Raw genomic sequence first — 21,782 nt, forward strand, 5'->3', positions numbered from 1 at the left:
ACTGTTCACAAACGTACGCGCTGCCAAACAAAGGTGACATACATAACTCATGACTGTGTAGCAAGGGATGTTTGTCTCTGGGCAGATATGATTTGTTGAAGTCCAACAAAGATAGATGATCAGATTTTCCTTTCAGTTGGCTGTCAGACTGCAGAACAATGCATTTGGTCTGGAAATGTTCTGGCAACGTATCTACATTGTTTGTAGAAGGCGTCGCACAAATATGAACATTCTGATTATTTTTTCGGAAATCCTGAAACCTATAATCAAATTCTTGGATAATCGAAAACTATGGCTGCGAATTTCATACCGTTTTCAGGATTTTGTTTTGTCAAGGCGCTGAAATGAAACAGAAATTGTCTGCATTTACTTGCGAATACCGTAATTTCAGTTTCTTTTGTAACAGGTTATTGTTTCAAACAGTGTTCTGATAAGCAGGTTTCTACCATGAAGTCATCTAAATGAGGAGTCAAATCTAAAAATGCTAAATCTGCCACCTAGTTGGCATCGTCAAGTTCTGACACGGATTATGCTTTTCATGTCATGAACGATTTTGTTTCACTAACTATGCTATAAAGTCTTTTTAACATCTGGCCTCTACTGAGCGACGTTACTTCTGTGAAATATACAATCCTACCGATACTCAGCATGCAGACTTCTGAGGAATTACTGGAACTGATGATAATCAGTGCCATAGGAAGATAGTCCGTAGAGTGTCGAATGAAGAAATTGAATTAAAGCTCGTCTCTTTTTACCGAGCATCTGTGTGGTAAAAATATGCACACGACAGTAAAAAGATTTTGCGAAAGCCCATTACAGAGATGTTCATTATATAACTGGTGCAGTTTACATTATTAAGACACTTATCAGAAAGGTTCATGTCCGAATATGGTTCTTATTTGTAGCGATGGATATGGTATCAGATCAAACCTGATATAATAGAATTGCTGTGCTGTTAATAGCAGACATTGGAGCAACTGCAATCTGCATGAAGATTTCTAACTTATACCGACTTGTAGTGATCTTGCCGGCCGGGGTTTCCGATTTGTTCTAGGCGCTTCAGTCTGAAACCGCGCGACCGTTACGGTCGCAGGTTCGAATCCTGCCTCGGGCATGGATGTGTGTGATGTCCTTAGGTTAGTTAGGTTTAAGTTCTAGGGGACTAATGGCCTCGGATGTTAAGTTCCATAGTGCTCAGAGCCATTTGAACCATTTGTAGTGATCTTAACTACTATGAAAAAGGGTCTTTATCACAAACGTTCAGACATAACACAAAATTTATGTGCATCTCTATAAATTAATATCACTACACCTCTGTCGATCTCTAGTTTCACACTTGCAACTGAAGTTACGTAAGATAATCGACCAGCGCGTCTGCCGGATTGGTCGGTTGTAAGAACGAGACTCTGGGGCTTGAAGTATACCAAAGACAGCAGTGTTACGAACGTGATGGCCCAATGAGAAAATAGCGTCATTCTTTAGCGGGAGTTTCAGATTGAAAATATTCAATTTATCATAACCTTACATAAAAGTAACATAAGGAGAGCTTATTTCAGTAGTGGTCTAAGTCCACTTTTGTTCATATTGAGATACACCGTCCTAAAGTTAAATGAGCGCTGAAAAATCTGCAGTTGAAATACCAGAAGTATTCTAGCATATGGCTTCTTGCTAGAGATGAACCTTTCTTTATCCGCAGCTCGTGGTCGTGCGGTAGCGTTCTCGCTTCCGGCGCCCGGGTTCGATTCCCGGCGGGGTCAGGGATTTTCTCTGCCTCGTGTTGACTGGGTGTTGTGTGATGTTTTAGGTTAGTTAGTTTTACGTAGTTCTAAGTTCTATTGGACTGATGACCATAGCTGTTAAGTCCCATAGTGCTCAGAGCCATTTGAACCATTTTGAACCTTTCTTTCTGTTTGTTTGGTTCATTAATTTCAGAAGCATTATAGACAGAGAATTGGAGGTAATGGACTTGTACCACTATCGAAATAAGCCCTTCATATATCGATTTTGTGATGAATGTTCGCTTCTTGCGCGGCATTGATACTTTGGGCCGCATGCGGGCCGCGGGTTAAACATCCCACGGTTAAATAAAAATTTTGCCAAAAAACTATAATTTCGTTACTTTTGAACACAACTCATATCCCTACACGAAGTGGGAATTTTCCGCTCTGTAAAAGGTGCATAAAGCAAAAGAAGGACGTCGCTGGATTGATACTTTCCCGTGTTCGACATGCAGTGTGTTCTCAAATTATTCTGCACTCCGCTATTGCTCCACGTATTTATTTATTTTTCGACCGAAATGACTAATGCGACTTTGTGTTGTGTATTGCAGTGAGCAACGGCGGCAGCGTGTCCGTGGCCATCGCGGATGAAACGCTCCCTCCGAAGCAGGGCGCCGCAGGGCCTCCGTCGCCGGCGGGCCCGGGCGGGGGCGGCGCCGCCCCCGGGGGCGGCAGCGGGAGGCGGCGAGGCCGCGCCGTGCTGCGGTGGGCGGCGCAGCGCGCGCGCCGCGGCTGCACCCGCAAGCTGCTGCTGCGGCGGGTGCCCATCCTGGCGTGGCTGCCGCAGTACACGCTGGCCAAGGGCGTGGCCGACCTGGTGGCCGGCTTCACCGTCGGTCTCACCGTCATCCCGCAGGCCATCGCCTATGCCAGCGTCGCCGGCCTGCCGCCGCAGGTAGCGTCTGCCGCCCGCGAAGCACAAAGCTTCGCCACTTTACGTTTCATTTCACGTTGCCAACTGACTATGGAAATTTTCTTCAATTTGAGCTTATGAGAAAATTTTCTTCACTATGAATTTCTAATTACAGTAGCAATTTACATATCATATTCTTACAATTTATTGCAAAATAGTGACACGAATTGTTTACAGGAGAATGGAAACAAATGGTAGAAATTGACCTCAGTTCCGTTTTGCGTTCCAGAGAAATGTACGAATATGCCGTAATGACCATAGGACTTACTGAAGATAGAGTGAAGGAAGGCCAACTTACAAGGAGCCTTCAATAAGTAATGCAACACGTTCTTCTTCTTAAAGCAGGATGGTTTTATTCAAGATTCCAATACGCCTTACACTGAGATGACAGAAGTCACTGGATATCTGCTAATATCCTGCTGGACCTCTTTTTGCCTGGCACGAGTAGCAATTCGATGTGTCATGGAATCAACAAGTCATTTGAAGTCCCCTGCAGAAACATTCAGTCATGCTGCCTCCATAGACGTTCGTAACTGCGAAAGTGTTGCTATTGCAGGAGTTTGTGCATGAACTGACCTCTCGATTATGTCCCATAAATCTTCTATTGGATTTATGTCGGGCAATCTGGGTGGTTGGTTGGTTGTTTTGGGGAGAAGGAGACCAGACAGCGAGGTCATCGGTCTCATCGGATTAGGGAAGGATGGGGAAGGAAGTCGGCCGTGCTCTTTGAAAGGAACCATCCCTGCATTTGCCTGGGGGCAATTTAGGGAAATCACAGAAAACCTAAATCAGGGTAGCCGGACGCGGGATTGAACCGTTGTCCTTCTGAATGCGAGTCCAGTGTGCTAACCACTGCGCCACCTCGCTCGGTGGCAATCTGGGTGGCCAAATCACTTACTCGAATTGTCCAGAATGTTATTCAAACCACTCGCAAGCAATTGCGCCCCAGCGACACCATTGTTTGGGTACATGAAATCTATTAATGCAAATGATCTCCAAGTAGCCACACTTAACCATTCCCAGTCAATGATCGGTTCAGTTTGATCAGAGGACCCAGTTCATTCCATGTAAACACAGTCCACACCATTATGGAGCCACCATTAGCTTGTACCTTGCATTGTTGACAACTTGGGTCACACTCAAAACATACCGTTATCTCTTACCAACTGAAAACAGAACTCATCTGACCTGGCACAGTTTTCGTCATCTAGAGCCCAACCGATATTTTCATGAGCCCAGAAAGGCACTGCTATTAGCAAATGCACTTGTGTCGGTTTTCTGCTGCTTAGCCATTAATGCCAAATTTTGCCACACTGTCTTAAGGATACATTCATTGTACATCCCACATTGATTTCTGTGGTTATTTCATGCAGCGTTACTTGTCTGTTAGACTGACAACTCTGTGCAAATGACACTGCTCTCAGTCATTAAGCAAAGGTCATTAGCCACTGCTGAGATAATGCCTGAAATTTGGTGGTCTCGGCACACTCTTGACACTGTGGACCTAGGAATATTGAATTCTCTAACGGTTTCTGAAATGGAATGTCTCAAGCATCTAGCTCCAACTACCATTCCGCGTTCAGAGTCTGTTAATGCCTTTAGTGCCACCCTAATTATGAAGGAAATCTTTTTGCATGGATCATGGATCATATGAGTACAAATGATGGCTCTGCCAATGCACTGCCCTTTGTGAACTTGTGTACCAATACTACCGCCATCTGCATATGTGCATATTGCTATCCGTGACGTTTGTCACCTCGTGTATTATTCCCACACTTTTGGCTACAAAACTGTATTTGTCAACATAATCTTTATTCAGAGAAACGGCCTTATGCCACCTTAGGGGGTCCACCTGTATGCTCACACAGTACCTCTCTACTGGTCATTGTCGGAGCCAACGTCGTATTGCATCAATAACCCAGTTAGAGTCCCATGACTCTACCAGCTGATGGTGTGACTCTGATCTTTTTCTTTGTAGGAGAGGTTGTGTGGCACCACTCCATGGATTGCCATTTTGTTTCCGGTTCGGAGTGATAAACTCATGTTTCATCACCTGTAACAATGTTCGATAAAAGAGTATCACGAAGAACCATAAAGCACAAGCAATTCTGCACAGATGATCCTTTGTTGCACTTTCTGTTAGGCAGCAAGGATTCCAGCTGGCATGCACCTTTGAGTACACCAGCTGTTGGACGAGTGTGTCAGCACTACTTACAGAGACATCAAGTTGTGCAGCAAGGTGATCCATTGATCACCGCAAATTAGTGTCTGCATGTTTCAACATTCCAGGAGTCACAGCTGTGTGTGGCCAGCCAGCACATGGGAGATCAGACAGGTTTGCGCGACCTTGTTGCAATGATGACAGAAGCCTCTCCCAGTGGCTGATCATGCTTTTGTTCACTGCCAGGTCTCTTTAGACTTCCTGAAAGCACCTATGAATACCTGTGATGCTCTGGTTGTCTGGCAAAAGAAACTCAATGACAGCTTAGAATGCCTCTCTGTTACAGACACCATTTTGAAGGCTATGTATAGCATCACCACCTATCAGAACTTCATGAAACTATGGCAGCTGAAGTGCAAATATTCCATGAATCCAATTTTTTCAGCCAGAATTGGCCAAATAAACAAAATTGTTGCATTAAATATTGAATACTCTTCATACATTTGTAGCACTTGTAGATTTAGAGAAAGCTTTTATAGTGTTAACTGAAACACACTCTTTGAAATATATCTATGTTTATAGCTTTTTCAGTTCTAAATTTATTGTAGAAGCATTTGCCTGACACTTAACAAAATCACATTGAATGATGTGAAACATCGAGCCAGGTTAGTCACATATATTGCCATATTTGTGGAATGTCAAAAGCACTCTTGATAAGAATTAATCCACAGGGTGTTTACAGTACAATACATTGTTTACAGTATTGGTGTAATTATTACTCCAACATTTCATTCCACACTGTGTTCTTTAAAGGGGAAGTTGGTCTTGTTAATTGATGAATATTCTCCCACATGATACATAATATCCTCAAATTTTGTTCCGTTATTATTTTATACAACTGGTATCGTGTACATGTAAATCTACACAGGATGCAGCCAGTTGTCTGTTTTACACTTAATGTCACTATGAAACAGTATATGTGTTCTATTTTAAGATATTTAGTCATTGCATCAAAACCTGTGATAAAATTACTTACTTTTCGTTTACAGTATGGGCTGTACTCTTCATTCATGGCATGCTTTATCTACACAATCTTTGGTAGCTGCAAAGACAGCCCTGTTGGACCTACTGCAATAGCTGCTATCTTGACCAGGGAAAACCTGCAAGGCCTGGGACCACCATTTGCAGTGCTCCTATGTTTCCTCAGCGGCTGTGTTGAGTTACTCATGGGTATACTACAATTAGGTAAGTGAAGGGCCTTCCAGAGATGATTTCAGCAATAACATACCTTCAACATCACATCACATATGAGGAGCAGTCAAATGAAAACAAGGCAGATGGGAAAAAGTAAGTTATTTCTAAAGTAATGTTGGTAGGCCCACATGTTGCCAAGGTTGTTTCAAGTACACTGCAAAAGTTTCACAGGGATGCGCTTACACAACCTCCATACATTCTTGATATCTTCTCATGGAATTTCTGTATTTTTAGAGGCCTGAAGAAAGACATTCATGGCTGTCAATTTGCTTTGAATGAAGGCATGTGTGCCTGGGTACAGTCATGGTTCTGTAGGCAATCATAAACATTTTTCAATGACGGCATTGACTATCTTTTTGCTTCAATGTGGAATAAATGTATTGACAGTTGTGGGAAATACTTTTGAATTAATAAACAGTTTACTTATATTTTTCCTTTGACTCACTTTCGTTTGACTGCCCATTACAGAAAAATTTTTGAGAGTAATGCATAGTTAGGGTGCTACTTACAGTAGTTCCATCATGTCAAATGCTTAGTTAAAGATACAGAAGTTTGGTCTCCTATTATTCATGTTCTTCTCTTAACCCCTCCCCTCCCCAATAATCAAGTGATCAGATAAAGATATGCTTTGTGTTACCATATGTATAATCTGTTAAAATAAATGTGCTCACAAAACACTTAAATTATTAACTATGTACACAAATTACAATAGCTACTGATATTCTTCGTATTCCTTTGCTTACATGTAACTCCTCAGATGTGGGTGGATTGAATAAGTGGGACATTGTAGGGTTTTTGGTAGGTAAGTTACATTAAATGGTAGGCTGATTTTAATATCCAGTACTGTGTACTATGGTCAGTGGAACTGCTATCTCTTTACGTTGGCTGAAAAGATTGACGAATGATAAGTGGCCATATTTGTGGATTGATGAGGTCATGTGTTAGAAACTTCTGAGTAATAGTTGTAACACGAGAGCAGGCAACTGTGTAACCATTTCAGATATGGCCTACTTTTGGGGTATACTGTATATTTGCCTGTGGATACATAGCCTCTATGACTTTCACAAAGCAAATAAGTCAGTTACAAAATTTGTAATTGTGTAGAAAATGCTATAATTTCAGTGCCAGAAATCATTAACTCTATTGTTAAACAACCATTCTAAGAACTTCCTGCACTTTTATCAGGCAAAAGAACTACCTCGAGCAGAATTTTCTCTTTAATAATTTACCACAAAATGTCCTATGGTATTTTGACAGCAACAACTACTACTGTGAACCAAACACAGACCAATACTTCCCAATATCAGCCAGGTCTTCAAATTTGTAATCATATTCTTTACCCTGGCTTTCAATAACTTTCCTTACACCCTGTGAGGAGAGAGATCCTACACAGAATACTTACTTCAAAACTCAAGGTTGTATTCTGTGATCCACATAATTTACACAAACACAGAGTATCTTAGTTTATCCTATGTCAATCCTGCTCCCATTTCTACAATCCCCAGGCCATTCTTCTGCAGGAAGCCCAAATACACCTGACTAAGTTATTAAAAGGCAGAACAATGTGTTAAAGGAGCTACAGCAATGTCAGAATTGCACTGAAATCTTCTATGTTGGCATGACAATTCAGCTTATCAAATTTAAAAGTATATGGTAATTAATGACCACTACTAGACTGTGGCTAACTGTAAACCAGACCAACAAGTTGCTGAACAGATGCACACCACAGCAGCAATGTCTTCAGTGACTCATGCCATTCTGAGTTTCCTCCTCTCCCCCAGGCATTCAACACCAGATCCTGTGAATTACACATGTGGAACTGTGCCTTTGGCATATATTCTTGTAAATCCCTCTGGCCTAAACCTTCACTTCCAATTAGCCCTCTTCATCAGATCCCTCTTTCCATCTACTTGCCATCATTATTTCTTCTCCTCTCATTTCCATGTCCATCCCTGCTCTACCAAACCCTTGCGTACCTATTTCCTTAGTAGATAAAGACCAAAAGCCCAAAATATTAGTGCAATTTTAGGATATTTTCAGATGTTCTTGTATTTGCCACCCACTGCCTGCAGGTGAAAGGTTGGGGCTCTTCATTCTACATTCATATTTATATCTACATCTATAATTTGCAACCCCCAGTAAAATCCTATTGTACCATTTACAAGGGCTTTTTCCCATTCCTTTTATGTATGGAGTGTGGGGAGAATTACTATTTAAAGGCCCCTCTGCATGCTGTAATTAATCTAATCACAGGAGTGATATGTAGAGGGTTGTATTACATTCCTAGAGTCATCATCCACATCTGTTTCTTGAAACTTCGTAAATTGACTTTCTGAGGATAATTTGTCTATTTTGGAAAGAGTGCCAGTTTTATCAACATTTCTGCAAGACTCCTCCATGAGTCAAACAAATCAGTGACCATTTGTGCTGCTATTCTCTGTATAGATTGAATATCTCCTGTTAGTTATATTTGGTATGTGTCTCATACATTTGAGCAATATTCGGTGATGGATTGTGCAAATAATTTTTAAGCAATCTCCTTTGTAGACTTACAGCATTTTCCAAGTATTCTACCAATAAACTGAAGTTTGCTATATGCTTTACCCACAACTGAGCCTATGTCATCATTCCATTTCACATTCCTACAGAGTGTTACACCCAGGTATTTGTATGAGCATACTGGTACCAACTGTGATACTGTAATGTTGAATATTACACTTTTTTGTTCTGTGAAGTGCATAATTTTACATTTCTGAATATTTGAAGCAAGTTGCTAATCTGAAAACTGCTTTGAAATCTTGAAAAGATCGCATTGAACATTTGTGTAGCTTTACTTCATTGTAAATAATTGCATCATCTGTGAAAAGTATTAGGTTACTTTAATATTGCCTGCAAGTGAACAGCAAGGGACCCAACACACTTTGTTGGGGTACACCTGCTGTTACATCTACATTTGTCAATGACTTTCCATCTAACCTTCTGCATCCTTCCTACCAGTAAATCTTCAGTCCAGTCACAAATTTTACGTGATATCCCATTATCTAAAATGGTCCTAATTTTTGTAATAAGCATAAGTGTGTTACTGCATCAATTGCCTTTTGGAACTCAAGGAATACTACATCTTGTGCTCAGGCTTGATCTGTGGCTTCCAGTGTGTCATGTGAAAAATGAGAGTGGGGTTTCGCAGATTGTTTTTGAAATATGTGCTGGTTGACATGGAGGAGCTCTTTCTGTTTGAGATACCTTATTGTGTTTGAGCTCAGACTATGATCTAGTGTTCTACAATGAATGGATGTTAAGGATATTGGGTTGTAGTTTTGTGGATCACTTCTGCTGCCCTTCTTGTAAATAATGTGACCTGTGCTTTCTTCCAACTACTGGGCACGGTTTTTTGTTCAAGGGATCTGTGGTACATTATTTTTAAGAGAGATTAACTCAATCTCAAATTCAGTATCAAATCCAGTAGGGATACCATTGAAACTTTGTGCTTTGTTCAATTTTAAAAATTTCAGCTCTTTCTGCCACTAATATCTATGAGAATTAAATTGGTTTTCCTTTCTAAGGGAACTTTTGAAAATAGAGTTACTGTTTCTGCTTTTACTTTGCTGTCCCAAATTTCAGTTCCTGTTTCATTCATGAGTGACTGGATGAGAACTGTAGTGCCACTACTTTTACACACTACCAGATTTTATTTGAGTTCTGTGAAAGATTTCCAGACAGTCTTTTGCTATGATAGTCACTGAAGGCTTCTTGCATTTTTCTCTTGACAGCTATATGCATTTCATTCAGTATCTCTCTGTTTGTAGCCACAAAACTACCATCCATTATCCTTGATATCCATTTGCTGTAGTATCTGAGAACACATTCTGAGCTCAGGTATAATGAGAATCTCAAATAGGATGACTCCTTCCATGACAACCAGCACAGATTTTTTTTTTAAAAAAAAAGCAACCATGTGAAAACCAACTCATACTTTCTGCACTTAACATACTGAAAAACATGGACCATGGCAGTCATATGTTGGGTCCTTTGCAGTTCATGTTGTATATTAATGATGTTGCAGACAATATTAGTAGCAACTTCTTACTTTTTGCAGGTGTGCAGTTACTTACAATGAAGTACAGATCAAAAGTAGCTGCAAAAGTCTTCAGTCAGATTTTGATAAGATTTCAAAGCGTAGCATGGATTGTTAACTTGTTTTAAATCTTCATAAATTTAAAACTACGCACATCACAGGAAAAAAAAGATAGTATATAGTATCCTGTGCATTCAGAATAACCAGTCACAGTCTTGTTTGTTATTTCCATCACAGAATTTCAGTTATTGTAACAATCTTAGTATTGAAAGTCCAGAGTTATTCCAACAAAAGCTATGTCTATAATAACAGAATCCTGTTTTAAGTGCACTTTATGAACCCTGTTAAAAACAGTATGAAAGAAAAATCAGCAGAAAGTAGAGATATGGAACATGAAGTATGACAGAAAGATACAAAAAGTTGCACTATGAAAATGGCAATAAGCAGATAAAAATATAAGATGATAATCTCTAGTCTAAGAACCTGAAAACAACTCCAGACACCAGAACATGTCACTATAGAAGAATCCTACTATTAAGAAGAAAAGTTTATATGTTTGCTTGCTGCTTTTCCCCTTGCATTCATCCTTTCCTTCTCATACCTAATGCAGTTTTACATTTCCATAACTTATCTGTTATGATAGTGTGCTATAAGATAATGGGAAAGCTATAAAAATTATAAATAAATTAATTAATCCTCTTAGTGTTTCACCAAACTGCACAAGCCTTACATGAAACGGAAGTGATAAAATACTTCATAAGATAACTGAAAATACTATGTAATCATCAAGTTCACCTCTTCAGTGCAGTTATTTCCAGTCTTACAGCTACTGTTGGTAGTAACAGTTACGATGATATTACTAATAATAATAAAATTTTGGTTGTAAATTTAATAAAGTTATACTATTCCTTATTTTTCATGCTCTCAGGAACTTACAGCTTGTGAGTAACTTTCCAGTAAGTTTTGATGATAAATATCTCTGTTGCCCACTCAGATGTTTTGGAATGAAGAACACATGAATATATTTTGATTAGTCTTCTCTATTAAAAAGCTGTTTTGTGTAATTGGTTGATATATATTTCTCTGGAGTACATTCTTGTTTTGTAGCCCTCTATGCATTTTAAGCATTGGCTTGTAGCTAACAGATTAGCCGAAGAGTAGTGCCAGTGTCCTTCTGTTGTATTCTATAGGTTTTGTTTTGTGTTTGTATGTATTGTTCTGGATGATACCACCAAAAAATTAAAATTTCATTGCTCTTTTTAGGTTTCCTTATTGACTTCATATCTGGACCTGTGTCAGTTGGATTCACATCAGCTGCGGCCATCATAATTGCTACAACACAAGTAAAGGATGTACTTGGCCTGAAGTTCTCTGGAAGTGAGTTCCTTGAAGTGTGGCGCAAAGTATTTGAGCATATAACAGAAACAAGAAAGTGGGATACTATACTTGGATTTGCTTGTATGGCTGTCCTGTTGCTTCTTCGAGTAAGTAGAAGTAAAATATAAAATGAATTATAGAAAAAATTGGCTAAATTGTTAATATTGTTTTAAATGGATCCTGTTTTTATTCCCATTCATTTAGATTGTATTTCATTAGATTCTGTGGAGGCTCAACATCAGACAGCAGATCAGAACCCAGTATCTAGCACTAGTTTTAGTTATATTTCTTACAGTTTGCTGGTACATAATGATAAGTAACAAAAGACAAAATAAATGGACCAACCACTGTGACAGTTATGTTGCCCTGAAGCTCATAATAGAAATGGATAGAACTGAAAGAGAAAACACATAGAACGACAGCTGTTAGAAAAGTTTTATGCATCTTTTTGTGCACCTAATGTACTCTGCACATCAGAAGTTTAGATAACCTTACAAAAATGCACTTTTTGTGTTGTCACATTAGAAATCCCAGGACTAGTGTTAGCATCTCTGTTTTGAAGTGTAAATGTCAGGGAAACAATAAAACCAACAATCACTTTGATACACCAAAGAATGTACTGGATGTACTTCACAAACCAATCATCAATCTTCTATGCCTAACATTGTAGGGGACACGTGTTCCATTCTTGATACAGAAGGTAGTGACAAAGTGATATATCAGGACGTGATACAACTTAAATAGCTGTATTGCCCTTAGAAGTCTTTCATCACAAATGGGTAATATTGCCGAAAATGGTGCAGATGTTCTTGTTGCTCATTTGTGAAGAACTTTAAGGAAGTTTTAGGCATTAATAGCTCACAATACATAGATACCAACAGATCTGGCAGTTCAGTAAACTCAGAGATCTGGCAGTAAATAATTATTTGGCTTCAGAAAATTCCACCATCATCAGAACTTAGTTGAAGACTTTCCAAAAGATTAAATGCCTTGGCCTACATGATTTCTATTTTTAAAAGGACATCGATGCATGCCAAAATTTTTGATCGTCTAATGTAACTAAACCAAGCATCAATGCAAAAGTTAGTTGGGGCACTGTGAAATAGAGTTTTTTAAACATGTATGTAGCTTTTGTTAAATGTGAGAACATAGTTAAGAAGGAGCAACAAAATCCAGTGAGAAACCAGGGCTCAAATTACCACCAAGACAGGTTTTGACTTATCCAGCTGAATCGCTTGCAGTCATGATAGCAAAAAGTAATATATTAAAACATAAACTATGCCTAATCTTATACATATAGAGTCCATATTAGAATAACCAATAAAATTTTATGTATTGTAGGTATCCAATAAAGAACAGAACTTTAAAGCAGATAAAAAAATGGTGGTGGCATTTTGGGCAACATGAAAACCATGGAAAAGCAAATTATTTGTGTCCAATTGCTGCATGATCAACATTAACTATTTAGTGCTCTTACTTGCTTTATTAGTTAAATGGCAGTGAAATTATAGCATGCTAAACATTTATCATCTGCACCTTTTCTATTTTCTATAGTAAGCTAAGCTAAAGAAGATCCCTGACAGCTGTCAGTGCTGTTGCCAGTTTTCAACTGTGAAGTGCAAATGCCTGCAGGCGAAAACATTAGTTGTCTATAGAGCGGTGTCAGCATTGAGATGTTGTGATGGAAACCTATACAAAATTACATTATGTGATTGGTTGAGGTAGATGCATGAAGCTGCAGAACATACGAACTGCAAGTGTTAGGGATCTTCTTTTGCAACATCTGCTGTAGGTTTTGTGCAGTTAAATGGCTCCACTGATGATTTCTTTTCTTTACTCTTTATAGAAAGTGAAAGACATTCCTGTTGGTCCTGCTGATCCAAAGGAAAAAACAAAAATTCAGAAAATTCTTGGTCAACTCCTTTGGTTTGTTTCAACTACAAGAAATATAATTGTTGTTGTTGTATGTGCTGTAATGGCATACATGTTCAAAGAGCATGGGGAGGAACCATTTATTCTTACAGGTAAATAACTTGATTTGTGGCATTGCATTTTATCTTGAACTTAAATCATTCTTTTAGACATAATTAAGTGAATAAATTGAAAGCATCATCTAATAGAAAAATATTACTCACTATATCTCTTAATATGCTATACTTTCTTTTGGGGAATAAAAATCTTTCTCACATATTTTTTTTTTCTTTTTTCCAGGAGAAATCAAAGGTGGCCTCCCAGAATTCACTTTTCCACCATTTTCTGCTGAAGTGAACAACCAGACATACACATTTTTGAACATGGTTTCTAACCTAAGTTCTGCTACATTTGTTGTTCCATTGCTGGCCATTCTGGAAAACATAGCTCTGGCGAAAGTATTTTGTGAGTTTCAATTAGAATATTAATTTGAAAACTTATTAACACAAAAAACCCTGGTCTCTATCCATCTCCCAGTAGCCCAGTAATATACTGAAGAGAGCTTATGCACATTTTGGAAGAGTAGTAGACATATATTGAAAGTATGAAGCACTGAGTTCAACTAGGAAGCAGCTTAGACCAACAATATGCTAATCACATTTTCTGTAAAAAGTAAATGTCTGGGTTTGAGTGACCAGTCTAGCACATAGTTTTAATTGTAAAGGAAGTTCTCGTCCCATCATCATTTGTTACTTTCATTCATAAATGTGGTTAGGATCCTTTCACTGAGGATTTTCATGCACATAAGCAATAATACCATTTATAGTTCATTTATGAAACTGTTTCTTATTTATATCTCACATTCAAAATGTGAACTTTATGAGGGATTATGAATCAGTTTAATGTTATTGTCTAGCAACTACTGACGTACTGCAGGACACAGCTGTCAACAAGTGACTTGCTTCGCATGCAGTAGGAATTGCATTTGAAAGCTTTATATTACCAATGATAACAATACAGTTGGTGATAGTGTTATATGACAGCTACAGTCAAATATTTATGCTGTGAGGAATGAATCAGAATTAATTTCTCAACACCAAAGTAAATTCTGTTTTGAACATAATATATACCAGGAACTGTAGTGTTGTAATGGTCATATATTCACTCCACTTCATGGTCTATAGATCCATTATAAAGAACAACCTTCACAATAGTAAAAAAAAAATAAGGATTACAATAACAGACAGCAACAGTTCCTGAAAACTGTGTCAGTAAGCCACTGTCATTATGTCAGTTTCTGTGTACTGTTAAATAATAATGAAAACTGCTGGATGGAGGAATAGATAATATTAGGGAAAGGCGACTCCTTCACTTATAGTTGATCAATTTGTGGAGCACAATAACACATAACAGTAAACAGCATCCACACTAACTTTTGAGTAGTGGCTCTTTTTCCAGCTTTAGGATAAAAATTTATGCACTCAACCACACAGATATTCAAGTGCACTCTCCCATTGCAAAGGCAGCATTGATGCCCTGGCCTAGGAAGTGTGCATTTGGGTGTCTGTGTGGTTATGTATGTGAATGTATGTGGTTATGTACTAGTGTTGGGAAAAAAAAGCTAGTGCTTAAAAGCTAGTGTGAATGTTTTTTTCTGTTGTATGTTACTGTGCTCCAGGCATCAATCTGTTAAAGGTGAGTGGTTGCTTTTCCCAGTTTTCTATATGTTGTTAATAAAAGGTACTTCCTGCACTTTACATATTCATTGGGTTTGTAGACAACTAAAAATCTGATACTGTAAAGAGAGGAAAAATACTCAACTGAAGTGATCAAATGTAAACAGCAGAAAGCTTTTTATTAAGTTCATGCATTTGATTGTCAGAGATTATAGGTCATAATAAAATAACATTCATGGTGTATTCTATTGAATGCAGTAAGATTGATGTACTGGAGGAATAACTGGTTGAATGATAAAGGAAATGAATGTCTACAACAAAGCAATAAAATCATTCTAGCATTGACATGAAGGGAAAAAAATAGTAATTTACACCAAAGATGGAAGTAATTTATTTAATCATAGCTTTAATATTGATAACCATTGTTTAATTGCTTGTTTGACTTTTTAGTAAATAAATTTTGGTGCAGATTTAAAAAATGACACTTTAATACTTGCAGCTGAAGGTAAACCAGTAGATGCTACACAAGAAATGATTGCTCTGGGCGTGTGCAACATCATGTCTTCATTTGTGGGTTCTATGCCTGTATCTGGAGCATTGTCTCGTGGAGCTGTAAATCATGCAAGTGGAGTCGCCACTACGTTTGGTGGGATTTACACAGGTAATTACTGTGACACATATTACCAGCTAGAAACCATAATTAACAATTTTTTTAGTCATCTTCAAAGCAGCCTGCCAAGAATTCTTCTCTTGTGCCAACCTCTTCATCTCAGAAGAGCACTTGCACCATATGTCCTCAATTATTTGTTGGATGTATTCTGATCTGCATCTTCCACTACAGTTTTTACCTTCTACAGCTCCATATAGTACCATGGAAGTTATTCCCTGATCTCCTGACACATGTCTTCTCATACTGCCCCTTCTTCTTCTTCTCTGTATTTTCCATATGTTACTTTCTTCACCACTTCTGTTGAAGAACATTCTCATTCCTTACCTTATCATTCCACCTAATTTTCAGTGTCCTTCTAAAGCACCACAGTGCAAATGATTCACTCCTCTTCTTTTCTGGTTTTCCCTCACCATACAATGCTGTTCTATGAATGTACATTCTCAGAAATTCCTTTCCCAGGTTAAGGCCAATGTTTGATACTTCTCTTGGCTAGTAATGCCTTCCTTGCTTGTGCTAATCTGCTTTTTGCGTCCTCTCAGCTTCATCACTCATGTGTTATTTTGCTCCCAAGACAGCAGAATTCCTTAACTGCATCTAGTTTGTGTTCCTCAGTTTTGATGTTTAGTCTTTCACTGTTATCATTTCTGATACTCCTCATTACTTTTGTCTTTCTGTGGTTTCCTCTTAATTCATATTCTGTACTCATTGGACTGCTCATTCCATTCAACATGGCCTGTAATGCTTCACTTTCACTGTTATCAGCAAATCTTTCACCCTGAATTTTAATATCATTCTTGGGACTTTCTGTTATTTTCATTGTTGCTTAGTTGATGTATAGATTGAACAGTAAATGTGGAAAACTACATCCCTGTCTCTCACTGTTTTTTAATCCAAACACATCTTTCTTGGTGATCCATTCTTGTTGTTCCCTCTTGCTTTTTGTTCATATTCTATGTTATCCATGTTTTCCCACATCTTGCTCTTATTTGACTCAGAATTTTGAACATCTTGCATCATTTTACATTGTCAAACATTTTTCCAGGTCAACAAATCCTATAAGTGGACTTGATTTTTCTTAAGTCTTGCTTCCATTATAAACTACAGTGCTAGAATTGTTTCTCTGGTGCCCTTATCTTTCTGAAAGCAAAGGCAATGATCATCTAACAGGTTCTCAATTTTCTTTTCAATTCTTTTGCAAATTATTCTTGTCAGAAATATGGATATTGTGTCTCCAGATGCATAGATTCTACAAACCAATTTGAAGAGCCATTTAGTTGCCATTTCCCACAATGGTTTTAGAAATTCCAAAGAAATGTTATCTATCCCTCCTGCTTGATTTGATCACATGTCTTCCAAAGCTATATTAAACAATGACTTTATTGCTGGATCCCCCTACATCTTCTCTGTTGACTCCCATTTCTTCCTCAGTCATGTCATCGTACAAGTACTCCTCCACTTACATAATAAAAATGACCCTAGCAAATAATATGCAATGTAAAATTGTTTAAATTAGTGAAATTTTGTCCAGCAGCTAGGGTATAATATACATACCTCAAAGATCTTGGGACGAAAATAAATAAACACTCCTGTAATTTTCTTTATGAAAGATGTAACCTGAAAAATGTCCAAACAAGCTAGAGGAAAAACTTGAACCACCTTGAAAAGTGCTATTCATTACCTCTTGAAAGCTTCCTTTTCTACTGGTGTTGTTATTCATTTTTGCACTATAAAGTAGCACCTGATGGTATGTGAGAGGACCCCCGATCCCCGCCCATTAAAAGATGTTGCTTCAAGTCAACAGCAATTCCACCCTTACACAGTAGTATCATCTGCATGTTTAATACATTATTAAGATTTTGTGCATGATTCTGAACTGTTAATAAATATCAGGAATAAGACTGGGCCTAAAATTAAACAATGGGCCACTATATGTATGTTATTTTGCTTATTTCCTCTTTTATTTTCTGTTTTTATTGGTATAGATTCATACTTTTCTCTAGATAGTTTATTTCCCATTTTTTCTGTAGGTAAGACTGCATATATTGGTGTTCTCTCTTATGTCTGCTTACCTGTTCCAGTGCTCAGAGTAGCAATGTACAACTTCTGAAATGAAATGTCTTTGTGAGGTCCAAAAATGTGGCAGAAATGTAATCTTTATTTTTTACCAGTACTGAGATCCTGACATTCTTTAACAGTGCAAAGACGACACTGTGTGCTTATATGTTCAGAAACCATACATTGTGCTTGAAAACATATTTTTATGTATCAGTTGTTTGTAAAATACTTCCTTTTTCTAATATTTCAGAGATTTATCTGTGAATGTTGACTCTGTCTTACCTTTTTAATATTAGCAAAAGTGCTGAATCCATCTCGATAGCCAAACTGGTTAAATCCCACTCTTCTCAGACACGGGGAGGTGCACTGGCCCCAGATTGAATTTGTTTCATGGATTAACGATGAGATACAGAGTGCTCTCCATTCTGGATATGGTTTTTAAGCAGTTTTCCACTTCCTTCAGATAAATAGTAGCCTGGTTCCCACAGCCTGCAAATACTTTGAAAAACTTGGTCACATTTCATCATGTAATGCACACTAGGTTTTACAGAAGGGGTACACAAATTCCTCAAATTCCTCATACAAAAGGGTGGACAATGCGAGGGGGGGGGGGGGGCAGCGGCAGTAGGTTTAAAACACCTTTGAGACTGGCAATGCCATCATAATAATAGCCTATATACAGGTATGGCTGGTTCTTCATGAAATTGAAGTCTCACACCAGTCCCAACCTGGCACTGGCTAGATGTACACCAGTGGAAAATTAAGGAAGCAAATATCTTGACTGTTGTTGCCACACATATCAGGAAAATTGATTCATAAATAACATCAGTGTTGAATGGAAATGTTGACTGTAGTTTGTCAATAGCATTCATTAATTAATTTACATCTGTTGAACACAAAAGAAATGTGTTGTCATTTAACCTTTTTATCTGTGCACTATTTGCAGTAGCATGATACACTTATTTTGTCTGCAATCATTAAATTAATTATAAACAGTGATTAATAACATCACTTTTTTTCAGGAATTATTGTGATACTCTCTCTCCATTTATTCACACCATACTTCGCGTACATCCCAAAAGCATCTCTTGCGGCAGTTATTATTGCTGCTGTTGTGTTCATGGTAGAATTCCATGTGGTGAAGCCTATGTGGAGAACAAAAAGTAAGTATTACATGAGATTACTTTGTTTTTGAATATAATATTATTTGATCATGAAATGTTCAACATTTCTATGTCTACTACAGCCATAATTCATGTTAAAAGCCAATTCTTCCTTACTGATCATCAGACTATTTAACATTATCATCATATGGTGTTTAACTGTCTAGCCAAATAGCTTTTCATGTACCGGTACATACATATTTTTTGTTATTACTTTAAGATTATCTTTGCCAATTTCAATTTTAACATGTCAGTAATTCATTTCAGAAATAGACCTGATCCCTGCATGTGCAACATTTTTGTCATGCCTTTTCTACCGCTTGGAACTGGGCATTGTAGTCGGCATTGGGATTAATGTTGTTTTCCTATTATATGCCTCTGCAAGGCCATCAGTCAAGGTGGAAAAATTTGTGGTGAGTAATTCAATTTCTCTAAATTTCGTTGTAGTTATTAATCATTGAGTTTGGTCAGTGATTTAGAACTGGGAATTTTTTCCTTCCTTTTGCCCTGTTCCATCTACTATTCCACTTTGTAACAATAATTTTTGCTCATATGCTTGTCTTCCTATTTTCCAGAGTTCATCAGGATGTGAATATCTACTAATTACTCCTGACAGAAGCTTAGTATTCCCATCTGTTGAATATGTACGAAATGTGGTTTCAAAAGCAGGCATTAAACAGGGATCAAGCTCAATTCCAGTTGTTATTGATAGTCGACATATTCAAGCTGTTGACTTTACAGCAGCTAAGGTATGTGCAGTTTTTGAGCAGTAAATTTATTTTGACATATGTGTATTTCATGTGTGCTTAATAAACTTAAATAATTCACAGAAGCCTACAAATATTGTAATACTGTGCATATATCTTGCAGGGTATCAAGTCTTTGATTGAAGACTTCTACAAACGAAATCAACCAATACTCTTTTACAACCTAAAACCAAGTGTGGTAGAAATTTTCCAGGGAGTGCAACCCAAAGATCTTAAGCATTGTAGCAATGAAGCAGAGTTGAATGAAATGCTGAAAGGTATCTTAATTTTTATATTTATATTTCTTATAAATGTAGTTTACTATTGAAATAAATTATGTGGCAATATGAAAGTAATTATCACAACTTCTGTCTCTCTCTCTCTCTCTCTCTCTCTCTCTCTCTCTCTCTCTCTCTCTCCCCACCTCCCTCTCAGTGTGTGTGTCTGTGTGTGTGTGTGTGTGTGGGTGTGCGTGTGCGTGTGCGTGTGTGCGTGTACGTGCGCACATAACAAAGTTTCTTCAAATAACTCGTGATAGTAAAGGATATCAAAGTCTGTAGTACAAAGGTGGAAAAAGCATTCAAAAACATAAAATGGTCCAAGATATTCAAAATTCTAAGAAAAATAGGAGTGAGCTGTAAGGAGAAATGGGTAACATACAGAGCCAGGAGGGAATAATAAGAGTGGTAGACTTAAGATGAAGAGCTCAGATTAAAAAGGGTATACAATAGGGATGTAGTCTTTCACTCCTACTGTTCAATCTCTACATTGAAGAAGCAGTTACAGAAAAAATGACAGGTTCAAGAATCGAATCAAAATTCAAGGTGAAAGGATACCAAAGATATGATTCAATAATGACATTGCTATGCTGAGTGAAAGTGAAGAAGAATTACATGCTCTGCTGAATGAATACAGGCTATGGATTGAGAGTAAATCAAAGAAAGATGAAAGTAATGAGAAGTAGCAGAAATGAGAACAGTGAGAAACTTAACATCAGGATTGATGGTCATGAAGTAGATGAAGTTAAGGAATCTACTACCTTTGCAGTAAAATAACCGGTGATGGATGGAGGAAGGAGCACATCAAAAGCAGACTAGCCCTGGCAGAAAGGGAATTCCTAGCCAAGAGAAGTCTATTACTATCAAACATAGGCCTTCAATGAGGAAGAAATTTCTGATAATGTACGTTGTGGTACAGCATTATATGGTAGTGAAACATGGACTGTGGGAAAATAGGAAAAGAAGAGAATCAAAGCATTTGAGATGTGGTGTTAAATGCTGAAAATTAAGTAGACTGATAAGGTAAGAAATGAGGAGGTTCTGCACAGAATTGGAGGGGAAAGGAATATGTCGAAAACACTGACAAGGAGAAGGTACAGGATGATAGGACGTCTGTTAAGACATCAGGGAATGACTTCCATGGTACTAGAGGGAGCAGTAGAGGGCAAAAACTGTAGAGGAAGACAGAGATTGGAATACATACAGCAAACAATTGAGGATGTAGGTTGCAAGTGCTACTTGGAAATGAAGAGATTGGCACAGGAGAGGAATTTGTGGTAGGCCACATCACACCAGTCAGAAGTCTGATGGAAAAAAAAGATTTAATATCACAATGGAAACACTTAATTTTTGACAAAATAATTTAATTGGATAGATAAAAAATCTACTCATCCATCTTCTATTCCTGCCCGGTAAGCCTCCACTGACCCACAGTTCTAGGTCACTTTCCCAAAATCACCCCTTTTCCTAGACCTCTCCAGTACTTTTCCTTCAGTGCTCTTCCTTCCCCTTCAACTCTTCTTCCTGAAGCAGCAGCCTCTGGCTCCAAAAGCCTGCTTACTTATAACCATCTTTATGCGTGTGTTCTGCTGATATATGGCTTGTCAGGCCGAAGCACAATTCACAACTGTGGGAATACAGGCTGAAGATACCAAATTGAGTTACTTGCTAGTGGAGTTAGAGTGCTGATTTATCAAAAATATATGGAATCTCATGAACAGTGAA

The 21,782-nt window shown here is 37.9% G+C and overlaps 1 protein-coding gene across 1 annotated transcript in view; it reads left to right on the forward strand.

The window, feature by feature from the left end:
* The window catches only part of LOC126334994 (sodium-independent sulfate anion transporter-like), a 696,684-nt gene that overhangs the window by 668,686 nt on the left and 6,216 nt on the right, over positions 1-21,782 (forward strand). The window contains exons 5-14 of the mRNA XM_049997810.1: positions 2,330-2,673; positions 5,902-6,097; positions 11,445-11,665; positions 13,405-13,582; positions 13,770-13,934; positions 15,645-15,806; positions 18,893-19,033; positions 19,301-19,446; positions 19,609-19,782; positions 19,904-20,057. Coding sequence (XP_049853767.1) covers positions 2,330-2,673; positions 5,902-6,097; positions 11,445-11,665; positions 13,405-13,582; positions 13,770-13,934; positions 15,645-15,806; positions 18,893-19,033; positions 19,301-19,446; positions 19,609-19,782; positions 19,904-20,057 — 1,881 coding nt within the window. The remainder of the gene's footprint in view (positions 1-2,329; positions 2,674-5,901; positions 6,098-11,444; positions 11,666-13,404; positions 13,583-13,769; positions 13,935-15,644; positions 15,807-18,892; positions 19,034-19,300; positions 19,447-19,608; positions 19,783-19,903; positions 20,058-21,782) is intronic.

Source organism: Schistocerca gregaria, chromosome 2, assembly GCF_023897955.1.
Source record: "Schistocerca gregaria isolate iqSchGreg1 chromosome 2, iqSchGreg1.2, whole genome shotgun sequence".
Taxonomy (NCBI): domain Eukaryota; kingdom Metazoa; phylum Arthropoda; class Insecta; order Orthoptera; family Acrididae; genus Schistocerca; species Schistocerca gregaria.